This window comes from Amblyomma mixtum, chromosome 4, assembly GCF_055824585.1.
Source record: "Amblyomma mixtum isolate Tamu chromosome 4, ASM5582458v1, whole genome shotgun sequence".
Lineage (NCBI taxonomy): Eukaryota > Metazoa > Arthropoda > Arachnida > Ixodida > Ixodidae > Amblyomma > Amblyomma mixtum.
The window spans coordinates 38,515,750-38,530,697 of NC_143015.1; the positions used below are offsets into that span (position 1 = coordinate 38,515,750).

Sequence of the window (14,948 nt, forward strand, 5' to 3'; positions counted from 1 at the left end):
CGTCTTTTCACACAAATCTGTCGCTTGCATCTAAAAAGTACGACAATCCTGCAGAATCAGGAAAACCGCTACTGCTGACCAAAAGCAGTTGCAAGCTCACTGACAACGAATTTCGGACAGCTCACATTAATGCGGTATGCATCAAATGAACAGATGCTTGAAGTTCATTTAAAAACACGGCATAATATTGAAACGATTCTGAACAAACCGAGATTTCTCGTTCAAGTCACACGAAATGCAACTTGCGATGAAAAGAAAAATGTGCGAAAAAAAAAGTTTCACCACGCGGGATTTGAACCCACGCAGCCCCAGTTGCCTGACGACTCTCCGCAGGGACGTGTTAGAGCACACGGCCGCAGAACAGCGCGGAGTGATGCACCTCTCTTTATTTTTATTTTTTTCCGGACTACTTCCGTAGCCTTCACAGCGTTGTACTTGATGTATGAAACGGAGTATAGGCCCCGCGAGGGAATATCCGCCGGCCAATGAGAATGGAGATGGAGAGCAGAAGCAAGAGGTTCTGAACAGAGAGCACCACAGATGAGGTAGAAAGAATAGGGGGTAGTGAGAAAGAGTAAGAGGAAAGGGGACAGGGCACGGTCATTTTATGGCAAAATATTATATTCCCCCCCCCCCCCTCTTCAGGGCGTAGAGAACCTCAGGACCTGGGAGGACTGGGAGACCCTGCGGTGCTCAGAGGACCCAGCAGTGCAAACATCGCCACCGGCCGGCGTGCCAGCGTTATGCACCTTAGCAACGCAAAACCTTGAGGGCAGTGCGGTCGTGCGGGGACCGTGGGGAGTACCCCAAATTCTACTTATAATAAAGTTTCTTCCTCTCTATCTCTCGAAATTATTCCGGAGACGCCCACTTCGGCACCTATTTCTTCCTTTATTCTTTCACTCTCTCCTTGATTCCGTCCCCCTTTATCTCTTCCCCTAGTCTTTAGGTGATCTGGATTTATTTGTTTCCTTCTTATTTTGTGATCTGCACTACTTCTGCCTCGGCACCCAAAGACTTGACTGCACTCTTTTCTTACTTCAGGTCCGATCACCGAGGGACACCTTAGAAGTGATATTACGCATATGGTTCGTCTAATTCATTCCCCCGTTGAAATTGTATTCATTTCCTACGGAATTTGTCAGGACATCGTGCATTCTATAGTGACCCCGTACTAAAAGTAGATCCAGCTTATTTTCACACTGCTATTGCTGCCAGGCGTTGTCGCTCTACATGGGCTACTCTGAAGATGCGTTGCACGGGATGTGCAGCGGCACTGCCCAGCTGCTCCTGCAGTAAAGAGTAAACCGAGCTGGTACATCCCCTTGTTTTCGTTATGGCCCGAATGGTGCAAGTTTCGGCTAGCCTCAGGCATCAATAAGAACTTTCAAAATGCCTGAGTTGAATAGTTTTTGCACAAACTCTAAAAAACGTAGGTGGGACATTGTCGAATGAAAAGAACGCACCAAAAGCGCCTTGAGAATCGATACATGAATTTGGCAGTTGTAGGAAGCTGGGTCATCCCAGCGGTAAACAGCGCACAATACAACGGACGGTATAAAATGAGAGAAAATCTAGAAAAAGTGGTTATATTAATAAACAGCTGACTTATAAACAAAAAGAAAAACACTAAGAACAAAACAGCGACTAGCCGAAATGAAATTTAAAGTGGAAACCAAGATACGTCCGAGGAAACAATCTCATGATAACTGAACGCTGCTTCGTGATGGCGGACAGATTTGTGGCGTTCTGTAGTGGTGTAGTAAGGTTCTCATAAGTTCTGGGTGGTCTCATCCTTATGTAAAGAAATGACAACTGTGCCATCAGTCTAAGCGGTGAAGAGGGCCCTATGGGATTGAACGACTTTATTAGAGTGTGCGTGGGTACACTTGCAGTCGAGCTCACGTAGAGACTCGCCCAGGCTCATTGCAGCTCAAGAAGCCATCGAAACAAGTAAACGAGGTGATAAGGAGTTATAATAATCGAGAAATTATAAAGTGCGTGACAGCTTTCTTGCGTTTTTTGCAGCTGCCTTATAGCGCTCCTTGCTTTTTCTTTGGGGGGGGGGGGGGGGGGGGAGGTCGGGGAGGTAGTGGAGGTAGTGGAGGAGGGGGCACGTTAGTCACTATTAAAACGCACTTAGAATTGGCAGAGATTGGTTTATTGGGGTTTAACGCCCCTAAGCAACTCAGGCTATGAGGGACACCGTAGTCGAGGGCTCCGGAAATTTCGACCACGTGGGGTTCTTTAACGCGCACTGACACCGCACAGTACACGGGCCTCTAGAATTTCGCCTTCAGCGAAATTCGGCCGCCGCGGCCGGGATCGAACCCGTGTCTTTCGGGTCAGCAGCCGAAGGCCGTTACCACTTCGCCACCTCGGCGGGTCAGAATTGGCAAGATTCAGTACTCCTTACATGTAGAAAGCGCTACACCTGCATCTCCTGGACTCCAAAAGCTGAGTCAACCTTTTTGATTTCTATGATCATATGATAATGTGATCGTTCCCCTTTGCGGCGTGAGGCCATGAACAGCGCGGAAAGGAATTTAGTCGTCGTATTCCGCGTCTGAGGAAAAAAATTAGCAGGCGAGAAAGACTATGCAGCCAAGTATGGGACATGAGAGGCATATAAGAAGGCAGATATGACGAAACGTTTAATGTTTAGCAGGTCCACCAAAGCTCAAAGGAAACATTTCTCCGGATTGATAGCAAAAAAAAAGCAATAAAAGAATTGGAGTATCATGAAAATTTAAGATACGTGAGGACAACTGTTAAGTTTCTTACGTTCATTATTGTGGCTCCGCTTTTTAATTCCCCACCCGACCTCAAGCCAATCTTTTTTCTTCCATTTTCCTTCGCAGGCTTTATCAACGTAGAGCAATACTACATATGAGGCTGAAAAATACAGCGAAATCCGTCAGCCGCTCATAAAAAATTCAGGGGGCACTTTGACTGTCAAAAGTGAGTAGAGGCGAAAGCATCTTCCGCACCACTTTCGCTGCTTCTGTGGCACTGGTGGCGTCACATATAATTGAGTACTAATTACTAAGTGAGGAAAAATCACTAACTAATGCTTAATTACTGATTACTGCCTGAATACTAATTAACTGGTGATTAATGACGTTTAAGTTTCGCCTTTACGAGTGGAACGCGACAGCGTGTTGTAGCGCTGCCAGGGAGTCCACGGAAAGCCACCACCCGTTCGGCGCGACGCCATGCCCTTTGAACGCAACGCTTTTTGAGGAAAGGAAATGGCGCAGTCATTCTCTGTCTTCTCGGTGGACACCTGAACCGCACCGTAGAGGAAGGGAGGGGGAGTGAAAGAAGACAAAGAGGGCCCGTAATGAAGAAAATGAAAATTGTATTAGAGGAAAGGAAATTACGCAGTAAGTGTCTCGCACATCTCGATGGACAGCCGTCAAAATTCAGGGGCACTTTTTTGACCTAAAGTGTGGTCACTGATGTGCGGTTAAGATGTTAAGCTTCGCCTCTAAGAGTGGAACGCGACAGCGTCTTGCAACGCTGCCAGGGAGTCCATAGAACGCCATTGCCCATTCGGTTCTACGCCTCGCTCGTCGGTAAATTGGTTTTTGAGGAAAGGAAATTATCTGTCTCTCATACCTCGGTGGACACCTAAACCTCGTCAGGAGGAAAGAGAGGAGGATGGGAGTGAGCGAAGACACCGTATTCACTAGACGCGCCTTTGTTCATTCCAAACCATCGCGCTCGCATGGCGCAGTGGATAGCATGCTCGTCTCGCACGCCGTAGACCGGAGTTCGATTCCCGAGCTCGGCAAATTTCCTACTCGGTTTTATTTATTTATATGGCCTTACTAGAAAGGTTAATTAGGCTAATCAGGTAATTAAGCAATTAACTAAGCTCAGTCCCACTTGGAGCATCCCTATACGATCTCTTCAATTGGTTTCATGGTTATTAGCCAAAGTACAATTGGCCCCGTTTGAAATTCGCGCATTGTGACGTGTCACGACCGCTTCGACCAATTGAAAAATTCAGGGGGCACTTCGACTGTCTAAAGTGCGTAGAGGCGAAAGCGTTTTCCGCACCACTTTCAGTGCTTCTGTGGCACTGGTGGCGTCACATGTAATTGAGTACTAATTACTAAGTGATGACAAATCACTAATTAATGGTTAATTACTGATTAATGCCTGAATACTAATTAACTGCTAATTAAGCTTAAGCTTAAGCTTCGCCTTTAGGAGTGGAACGCGACAGCGTGTTGTAGCGCTGCCAGGGAGTCCACGGAACGCCACCACCCGTTCGGCGCGATGCCTTGCCGTTTCAACGCAACGGTTTTTGAGGAAAGGAAATGGCGCAGTAAATCTCTGTCATCTCGGTGGACACCTGAACCGCACCGTAGAGGAACGTAGGAAGTGGGAGTGAAAGAAGAAAGACGAAGATGGCCCGTAATGACGTAAATGAAAATTGTATTTGAGGAAAGAAAATTACGCACTAACTGTCTCACATATCTCGGTGGACACCCGTCAAAATTCAGGGGGGGGGGTGCACTTTTTTGACTTAAAGTGTGGCCCTTGATGTGTGGTTAAGATGCTAAGCTTCGCCTCTAAGAGTGGAACGCGAGAGCGTCTTACAACGCTGCCAGGGAGTCCATAGAACGTCATCGCCCATTCGGTTCTACGCCTCGCTCGTCGGTAAATTGGTTTTTGAGGAAAGGAAATGTATTATATCTCGGTGGACACCTAAACCTCGCCGGAAGGAAAGGGAGGAGGATGGCAGTGAGCGAAGACACCGTATTCACTAGACGTGCCTTTGTTCATTCCAAACAATCGAGCTGGCATGGCGGTGTGGATAGCATGCTCGTCTCGCACTCCGAAGACCGGGGTTCGATTCCCGAGCTCGACCAATTTCTTACTAGGTTTTACTTATTTATATGGCCTGACTAGAGAAGTTAATTAGGCTAATTGGGTAATTAGGCAATTAACTAAGCTCAGTCCCACTTACTTGGAGCATCACTATATTGCCACGTATCATTGTAGTGTTTGTTCGTTCACGCTCAAGGCAGCAGGAAAGGGTCGTTATCACTTTTGTTCGTGGCGCGAGAAGCGACCAGACTAATCTCAATTGTTCGCAGCCATGAAAGGCTGCATCTAGGTTTTTCCAGATTACCGTAGATGATCTTGACCTGTTATCTGGAAGTTTCCTTGCCGGCTTTAAATTGAGCGATGCCGCGAGCAGCGGACATTCGTAGTTCGACGATTGACGAGCACGCTTGTTGCTTAAGCCGCCACCGAGTGAGTCAGTTCTTTTGCGGGCGCAAGTCAGCCCAAATAAAGAGCTTCGTTTTGCAAGTATTTCTAGTGTCTTCCTGACCGCTGGACTGCCGTCACTACAACGTGACATCTGGTGGAGGTGCTGGGTAGCCTTCCAGGTACCGGACAACCCCTGCAAGTCGTGACGCCAGCCCTTTGAGTTATTCACCAGAAGACCTGACTCTAGTCTACCACGCAGCCTCTCGAGCCTCCAGCCATGACTTACGCCGCAGCAGTGCGCCGTCCTGTACCTCGACGACGGGACACAAGCCCTTATCGCCCTTAGCCAGCTGCGCTGGAGCCCCGCCTTCTCGCCCCAACTCGCCCGTCCTACGAGCGTCGCACACGGCGAAGGAAATGCGAGGAGTGGAGAACACCCGACCAGCGCCGCCCACTATGCTTCCACTGTGGAGAAGCCGGTCACATTTTCCGGTACTGCCCATATAGGAGAATGGGCATCCGAGGGTTCCCTTACGACGACCCACAACCCCGACCCGGCCAGCGACCAGCGAAATCGAGGATTTTTTGCGTCGGGAAGGATACTCATCGCCGAGCCGCCTATCGCGTTCTCCGTCGCCATCGTCACCGCGCTATGTATCTCCTAGCCGAGGCTACGCAGTGCGTCGACGCTTCTCCAGCCCCCGAAGATTATCCTGAATAAAGCAGCCTCTGGAGGTGAGTTTGCTTCTGAGCGCAAGAACTAAGATCCTCCATCGACGAAAACAGAAGACCATGCCCCCTACGACGACGACGATCCCTACGACGACAACACCGACGACAACACCGACGACAACACCGACGACAACACCGACGACGACGACGACACGGCCAGACTTGAAGCTTTTACCGCTGCCCTTACACCTTATTAGGAACGCTAAAGGACTCTAAGTTCTCGAAGCATTCTCCGTGTTTAATTTCATTTTAAAGCATCGAGACGATGCTTCTTTGGAAGAGGGGTAATGCCACGTATCATTGTAGTGTTTGTTCGTTCACGCTCAAGGCAGCAGGAAAGGGTCGTTATCACTTTTGTTCGTGGCGCGAGAAGCGACCAGACTAATCTCGATTGTTCGCAGCCATGAAAGGCTGCATCTAGGTTTTTCCAGATTACCGTAGATGATCTTGACCTGTTATCTGGAAGTTTCCTTGCCGGCTTTAAATTGAGCGATGCCGCGAGCAGCGGACATTCGTAGTTCGACGATTGACGAGCACGCTTGTTGCTTAAGCCGCCACCGAGTGAGTCAGTTCTTTTGCGGGCGCAAGGCAGCCCAAATAAAGAGCTTCGTTTTGCAAGTATTTCTAGTGTCTTCCTGACCGCTGGACTGCCGTCACTACAACGTGACAATATGATCCCTTCAATTGGTTGCATGGTTACTAGCCAAAGTACAATTGGCCCCGTTTGAAATTGGCGCACTGTGACGTCACGACCGTTTCGACCAACTGAAAAGCGTGACATTCTCTGTCGACAACTGCTGCTTACAACGATGAGACATTAAAGGCTTTCGCCTTAAAAGCGTGACATTCCTGTCGACAACTGCTGCTTACAACGATGAGACATTAAAGGCTTTCGCCTTAAAAATTTTGCTTGCCGCCGCGGTCGATCCCGGCCGCGGCGGTTGAATTTCTTTGGAGGAGAAATTCCAGAGGCCCGTGAACTGTGCGATGTCAGTGCACGTTAAAGAACCCCAGGTGGTCGAAATTTCCGGATCCCTCCACTACGGCGTCTCTCATAGCCTTAGTCGCTTTGGGACGTTAAACCCCATAAACCAAACCAAACCAAACCAATCCACAGTGTTTCTTTTTGCGTGTGCCGCCCGGAAGTAGCTGTTCACGGTCGACGAGAGATGTGCTAGCGCCCCGTAACCGAAGGGCACACTGCCCAAAAAGAGAAGGAAAAAGAAAGAGTGCATGGGGTGTTTTACCTCAGATATCGTGAAATTTTAGACAAATGCTTTTGGGGTTAGAAGAGGAGCAGTGTGAGTGGTGCATAGCATCAGAATACAGCTAAGGCGTGGTAGCTATTGGCTGTTTAACTATTACTGAGCACTTAAGCAAACAAGGGAAGGGGAATGAGGGGCTCGTTATAAATATGAAAGAAGCCAACAACCACAGAAACCAAGGCGCACAGGGGATTTTTAATTTATTTATTTATTTTGTGGTGTTGATCAATTTAGAATATTACTGAATATGTTATCTCTTAAAGCTAATTGATTAGAAAAGCAGAAGAAAAAACAACCACTGCCGCCGGTGGAATCCGAACCCACGACCTCCGCACTGATGATTTTAATTGCTACTGTTAGTCTTATTATTTATTGACAGCCGTGTAGCTAATGAGAGTAATAACCATATCAGTTTTCGAACTTTGTAAACCGCAGTTTCCCTCGACGTTTTGGCCCAACAAATTTTTGGATATATCGCCGTGTTACGTGACCAGGAGGGATTGCTTTACCGGCAAGCTTCTCGAAAGCCCACATATTTTGGCCTGACTAATGCAAAATTTCATTTGCCGCAACGCCGAGGGTAACTGGTTTTCGAAATTATTGAAACTGAAATGGATGCTGCTTAGAGTGGGCCGCATGCCACTCCGTAAATAGGGAGACTAACAATAGTAGCTAGAAACAGCTAGTATCAGTTAAACAGCCTACTATTTAGCATGTGCTAGCTGTGCTCTGATGCGCTACACCGCTGACAATGCTTTGGAGACAAAAGAGGTCTTCTAACTCAAAACGCTATTTATAAAAAGTGCAGAACATTCTAGGTCAAACACCCGGCAGAGAGCGAAAGATCACTCACCCAGACAAAAAATAGCACGCCGCTGTGTCATTTCTGCGAATGGGGGTGCAATGCGAGGTACATACTAAAGTACGAATGGACAAGGTGTGTGCGTCGGCATGCGGCACGCAGGGACGCAGTGTCGTCCACATTTTCACGCACACAAACTTACAATAAAAAATGAGGACAGCAGTGCGAAGAAAGAGGTACAGAAAAGAAGGCGCCCCGCCAAGGGTAATTGAAAAGAATGGAGGGGAACGTTGCAGAAGTCTAGACGCACCAATCATCATCAGAGAGTGACGTGAACGTCTAGCGGCAGGGGCGCAGCAGGTGGGATGAAGGTTATCGCCCTAAGTTTTTTTTAGTGAATGGCGCATGCCTGCGGTCGTGGGGGAAAAAAAAAGGTCTGAAAAGTCTTGAAAAGCCTTGCTTTTCAAATCCCGAGGGTTTTTTTTTTTTTTTGCGCTCACGCTTTAGGGGGAGGAACTGGTACGAAGCAATAGGCGACACCCAGCTACAACCAAATCTTCTGAATAATTGCTTGTATTAAGTTGGCGGTTCAGTGCATGATTACCGAGTAACGTTAGGGTCCGAATACTTTCGCGTATCTCTTGTAACAAGCAAAAAAATATAGTTATGCTTTATGTTTTTTACGCGACTTTATTTTCTGGGTAAATTTAGTGTGGTTGGCAACTCAGTGCTAAGGGACCTGCACTTACTGTTCAGTGAAAGCGAATTGCCCATCGTGGAATCCGTGGAAACACCTGCTCAAAAAGAAGGAGGGGCTTTCACAGGCACCAAATTTATGCGCGGAAGCACTTCTCTGAAATTGCAACGCTCCGCACTTTTGTGATTGGTCCTTGCCGAGCGTGGTGGTCACTCGAACATACCTGACAATGCGGATAGAATAATGCTTTGAGACTTCCCGTAGAGCAGGAAAAATGTCCTTATCCAGTCGAGTAATGACCGCGAAAAAGATATTTTTTTTTTACTTTTATCACTTTGATAATCGCTTAGAACTTGTACGAACATTACAATGTTCAGAGGGCTCCAGTTGCAAAAGTTTGTTCACATACAACGGGTCTGTAGAATTAAGGTTTCACGCTTCTATTAGCATAATCTATTCATAGTAATTATGATTTGTTTAGGCTTGTAACTTATACAGCGAGAGGGTAGGGCGAGGCGGGGGGAGGGGGGAGAGGCACTAAACAAGAGATGAACGCCCTTGTCATTCGTGTATTTAATTGAAATAAGTGGGCCGCCGTGGAGGCTAACTGGCTATGGTGTTTGACTGCTAAACTAGTAAGGCGCGAGTTTGATCTTGGCCGCTACGGTCTCACTTCGGTGGAAGCTACATGCTAGAGGCCGGTGTACAGCGCGACAACACTGCACGTTAAAGTCCAAAATATCGGTTGCCCTCTACGACAGTGTCCGTCATCGCCCAAGTCACTAGACCCCATAAATAAAAGGATTGAAATGAAATCAGTTAATAAATTTGTCTTGGACAGGAGTAATTGTGCATGCTTTACCATGAAATAAGATGCGTCGTACTCTAGTTCATGCATTACATTCACTGTAATTTTTTCGCGATTTCTGCGTGTTAATTTTTCTCAGTTTCAAGTGCCCCACTCTTGGGCTCTAAAAGTTTTTTGAGGAACGCCAAAATATTGCCGTTAACTATTTTGAAATGGCTATTTACTTGCCATTTCAGGTAAGGCTTTAAACGTCACTATGTTGCAGCGACTGACTGAAATGTCCTATGTGCCTCAGAATGTGATTCAAGATGGAACGAAAGAGGTTCAAATAGGAGAGTGCGTCAGAATTGCTACTACAGTTTCCAGGAAAAGGGTGACGGAAATTCACTCCGCATACATTTATTGCCTCCAAGGACTCAGCCCTAAGAAAAGATACTGTTCAAGTGTCGCAGTCATCTCACGCTCACTTAGTTTGAAAGTACGAGCTTCTTATTAAATAAAAATTCGATAGAGGGCATTAAGACTGTAAAGGGCGATAATGCAAAAGCATTACTGTCCCATTGACACTCATCCACACATACACACACGGTTATTATTACATTATCCGGAACGCCGTAAGGAGAACTATTCCATCACAGTTTTCATACAAAAATTGATGGTTGACGAAAGGCAATGGTGCCGTAGCGGCTCACATCTCACTGGACACCTGAACCGAACCTTAAGAGAAGAGGTAAAGAGTCTGGGAAAGCATACAACTGAAGGTGCATATGTCGTCGGTTCAAATCCCTGTCGCAAGCTAGCCTCAGTTAAACTAGCACATGCGAGCTATATGCAACTGAGAAATCATGTGACACCATTCGGAACGCTGTGCGACGAACAGCTGAGTAACAATTTTGTCGCGAACGTAGTGGGGAAAACTGGCGCCACTTTTAGGTTGGCCAGTGGGGAGCATATGTAGAAGAACGACATGCATGTTATTGTCTTAAATGGCGGTTCTCGGATTGCTGTGTATGTCCTAGGGTTGCTTGGCGAGGTCACCCTATTTTTCTTGCAATCTCAAGGATTTTCTGTAGAGTCTGCAAGTACACATACTAAAACAAACCGCTGCCTTTTAGTAATTCGACTAGTGACGCTTTAGCATTAATAATTTGACGCATTGTTCGGACCTCTTTGCAATGAGGGTTGATGTCTCCCTGGATGAGAGTCATTGGCAGCCCCATCGGGTATGTGGCCGCATGGCGCGCAGCTGTCTGTCCAGTGATTTTAACCAACATTCCATGCCTTGAAGAGCAGTGGCGTCAATCTAAAGCAATTCTCGACTTCAACCTGGGTGTTTTTTACCTTTGCAGACCTGGCGCCAATTTGAATGATGTCGCGCTATGCAATGCGTTAATTCCTTTGCCAATTAAAATAAGTTCCCGATAGTTTTAGCACGCTAATCACCAGACAGGTTAGGCCAGGAACGGATCGGCTGGGTACAGGACGCATGGTAAAAAGAGGAAGACGACTGCCGCAGAACATTTAGGATCATGTATGTCAGTTGTATAGATCGGTACTCAGCGAACTGAAGAACAGAAGCTGCATGAGCGCAGGATGCTCATCGCTGTCCTAACAGTAAATGTTTGGAATATGAATGATATTGATACGGAGTTGCGAGGACGGGAACGGGTTTATTTTCAAGCGGGGATCGGGGACGTCACTGAACGGTCAGCGTCAGGCGGGCTCCACCGCAGTCTCGCACGCATCGAGTCTATCTTCTCTTTCCACTACACTGCAGTGCAGCAGCACCGCAGCGTGGCGTAACACTTTACCCGGTGCAGTAGAAGCTCGTCCTCGAGTAAGTTATTCAGCGTTGAGACGGCAGCGTTTGAGACGTGCTACGTGAACAACCTGGGCCTTGCGGGAGCGGCGTTTGCCTGGGGGGACTGGGATTGTGTAATTGACGTCACTGAGGCGATCGAAAACAACAAAAGGTCCGCAGTACATCGCGAGGAATTTCTGGTAGAGGCCCCGTCAACGCAGTGGAGTCGACAGCCAAACGTATTCACCGGGTTCGTACGTAACCGCAATCTGTCCACTGTCGTAACGGCCCTTGATGCGAACTTGTCTCTTCAGCGTTCGGAGGCGAGATAGTCGTAGCGCTTCCTCCGCACGGCAAAGGTTCGACGAAAGGTACGGATCACAATGTTCAGAAAAGGGAAGATTTGTGTCGAGGAAGTTGCGTGGTATGCGCGCGTAGAGGAGAAAGAAAGGGAAGTATCCAGTAATGTCGTGTTCTCCAATGTTGTAAGCGTACGTTACAAACGGTAACATGGTCCCCCAGTTCTTATGGTCGGGCGCTACATACATGGGCGTGTTTTGTTAGGCCATTAGTTAGCGGATTATAGGGCGTACATTGACGCTAGTTACAGTTACAGAGCCGTAGGAGTTCTTCCACAACATCGGCAGTGAACTGGCGCCCATAATTTCCGATTCAGACACGAGGAGCTCCGTGGCGAAGGATCACCGAGTGTAGCAAAAAGGACAAGACGTCCATTGTTTTGGCGGACACAAGAGCAGCTGTCCCCACGCAGCGAGTCAAGTAGTCGACGCAAGCAGTAATGCAGCGTTGCCCCGTGGTGTACTACGGAAGCGAACCAATCAAGTCGACCCCGATCTTCTCAAAAGGGGAGTGGGTGGTCTGTCCGGTTGCAACAAGCCGGTGGGCAAGGCAATGCGATGGTTAAAGCGCTGACACTGCAGACAGCCTGCAACGTACTACTGAGTTGTCTTGCAAGTTCCAGGCCAGTAAAAGCGTTGCTGCGTCCTGTTAAACATACGATAACATAGGATTTGAGTTGGCACGGAAGCAGCATTTGGAACACCATGGCTCATGCAGCGCATCTTTACCCTTCGCAGACGATCTTCGCGTTCTTGGTACTGCTGTGTCCGCCCCCGGCATACTCGGCGGATGACATTTCCACACCGCTGCTACAATCAAGCGATGACGCATTCTACCAGCAGCCCTTCAACTATCTTCACCTGGATCCACTACAGTTAATGCGCCTGGCTTTCTACGTACCTTCATCGTCGACTCTGACGTCACATCGCAGTGGCAATTTAAGCGGCTGTCTGAGCGACAGTCCGTTTAGTTGGCACGGAAGCAGCATTTGGAACACCATGGCTCATGCAGCGCATCTTTACCCTTCGCAGATGATCTTCGCGTTCTTGGCACTGCTGTGTCCGCCCCCGGCATACTCGGCGGATGACATTTCCACACCGCTGCTACAATAAAGCGATGACGCATTCTACCAGCAGCCCTTCAACTATCTTCACCTGGATCCGCTACAGTTAATGCGCCCGGCTTTCTACGTACCTTCATCGTCGACTCTGACGTCACATCGCAGTGGCAATTTAAGCGGCTGTCTGAGCGACAGTCCGTTTAGTTGGCACGGAAGCAGCATTTGGAACACCATGGCTCATGCAGCGCATCTTTACCCTTCGCAGGTGTGTAAAAACGTTTCGCTTTATGCTAAGAAAAGTGACGACCCGTTCTTGCTATTGCTTCCGTGCCAACAAGTGCTTTGTGAAATTGTCTGCGATTGTTTCTCAATGGCGATGCTCATACTGCGCTCCGGTGATGTAGAGACTAATCCGGGGCCCACCACGCGTAATACTGAAGCATTACTTGAACTGCAACATTTGCCCGCCAATCCTTCGGAGCAGATGGAAGTTCTTTTTCGGCTATTAAAGGACCTCCAGGCACGATCTGTAGAATCCGCTAAGGGCCAGGCCGAGTTGGTTAGCGACGTTAAGGCAATTAAGGTTGGTCAAAAGAACATCGAGACCAAAATTGAGGCAATCCAGACGAGGTTAGACAATCTTGAAGAAAAAACAAAGGTATTAGACCGTCTCGATGATGACATTGCTGGAATTCAAGTGTCAGCACAAGTCCAGACAAATCGGCTCGACTCTTTAAAACTGCGTGTTGACGAACTTGAGGATAGATCTCGACGCAATAATTTAATTTTCCATGGAATCCCTGATTCTCGCGAATCATGGGAACAGTCAGAGTCGAACGTAAGGGCAGCACTAGCCGAAGCAATCGACAGCCTACCCGACACAGCAATAGAACGCGCCCATCGCATAGGTCGCTACACGCCCGATAAGTGTCGCCCAATTGTTGTCAAGTTCGCCAGCACGAAAACAAAAGACAAAGTACTTTCCGCGCGAGCAAAGCTAAAAGAAAATGATCTCTCTATTTCCGAAGATTTTTCGCCCGCCACACGCCATGCCCGAAAAAAACTCATTGAGTACGCTAAAAGCCAGCCCCAACCATGTACTTTCCAGTTAAGATACACTAAACTAGTCATGAATAAAAAACAGTTCGTCTATGACCCGGCAACAGACACCATCAGCGAAAATGCCGCGTACGAACCACGAGATAGCGGCGAGCATGTTGATTGTGAACACGTCCCAAGTTAGGAAAGCGCGAGGGGAAGTGGACAAGACGCGTCCCACGTATCAGTTTTTTTTACTAATATTCGTAGCATCATGAATAAACGCGCTTCCTTAACTTCTGTCTTAGATACTTGCAATACCGATATTTTAGTGCTTACAGAAACGTGGCTGCATTCACAGGTTCAAGATCACGAACTTTTTCAGACCGCTCATCGTTTTTCACTCTATCGTTGTGACCGAACAATGCGACAGGGAGGCGGCGTGCTCTTAGCCATTTCGAAAGATCTTGCATCCCAGTGTATTCATGTATCTACTGACTTAGAAATGGTTTGGGCCATCGTTGAACTAAACCACCAGAACATAATCATTGGTGTTTGTTACCGCCCCCCAAACCATTCATCTAACTTCATAAATGAGGTACATGATATCATTAACATCGTTACATGCCGTTATCCCACGTTACCTTTATTCCTGCTTGGCGATTTTAACCTACCAAATATAGTATGGAACACTGGATCTCCAACCTTACAGCCTTTTTCTTCATTAGCCAGTGAGTTCTTAGAAATGTGCTCTGTTTTCTCGTTTTCACAACTTGTTACGCAGCCTACAAGAATTATGGAATATGTCGCAAACACACTGGACCTTGTATTAACAGCGCAACCTGATCTTGTTTCCGACATCAAGTACTTACCCGGCTTGACCGACCATTCGGCCCTTTCACTGAACTTGAATATCTTGCGACCAAAAACCGTTCAAAAATTCAAACCGTTTCGAAATTATGCAAAAGCTAATTTTGAAGCCATTAATACTGAATTATCAGTCTTCCTTGACGTCTTTCTACAAGACTTTGACTGCCGTAGTGTTCAGTCTAACTGGAATATGTTTTCTTCCAAAATTGCTGAATTAACAAACAAATACATCCCACTTCGCACCCTTGTCTGTAACCATAACGCTCCATGGTACAGCACCTGTCTC

General features: G+C 47.4%; 1 protein-coding gene across 1 annotated transcript; it reads left to right on the plus strand.

Annotated features, from left to right (window-relative positions):
• Positions 1–12,842: 12,842 nt before the first annotated feature.
• Positions 12,843–14,318, plus strand: LOC149346269 (uncharacterized). The gene has a single exon (XM_089585368.1). It carries the CDS (start codon positions 12,867–12,869, stop codon positions 13,995–13,997), a length of 1,131 nt encoding a protein of 376 aa, XP_089441494.1. The 5' UTR covers positions 12,843–12,866; the 3' UTR covers positions 13,998–14,318.
• Positions 14,319–14,948: the final 630 nt, after the last annotated feature.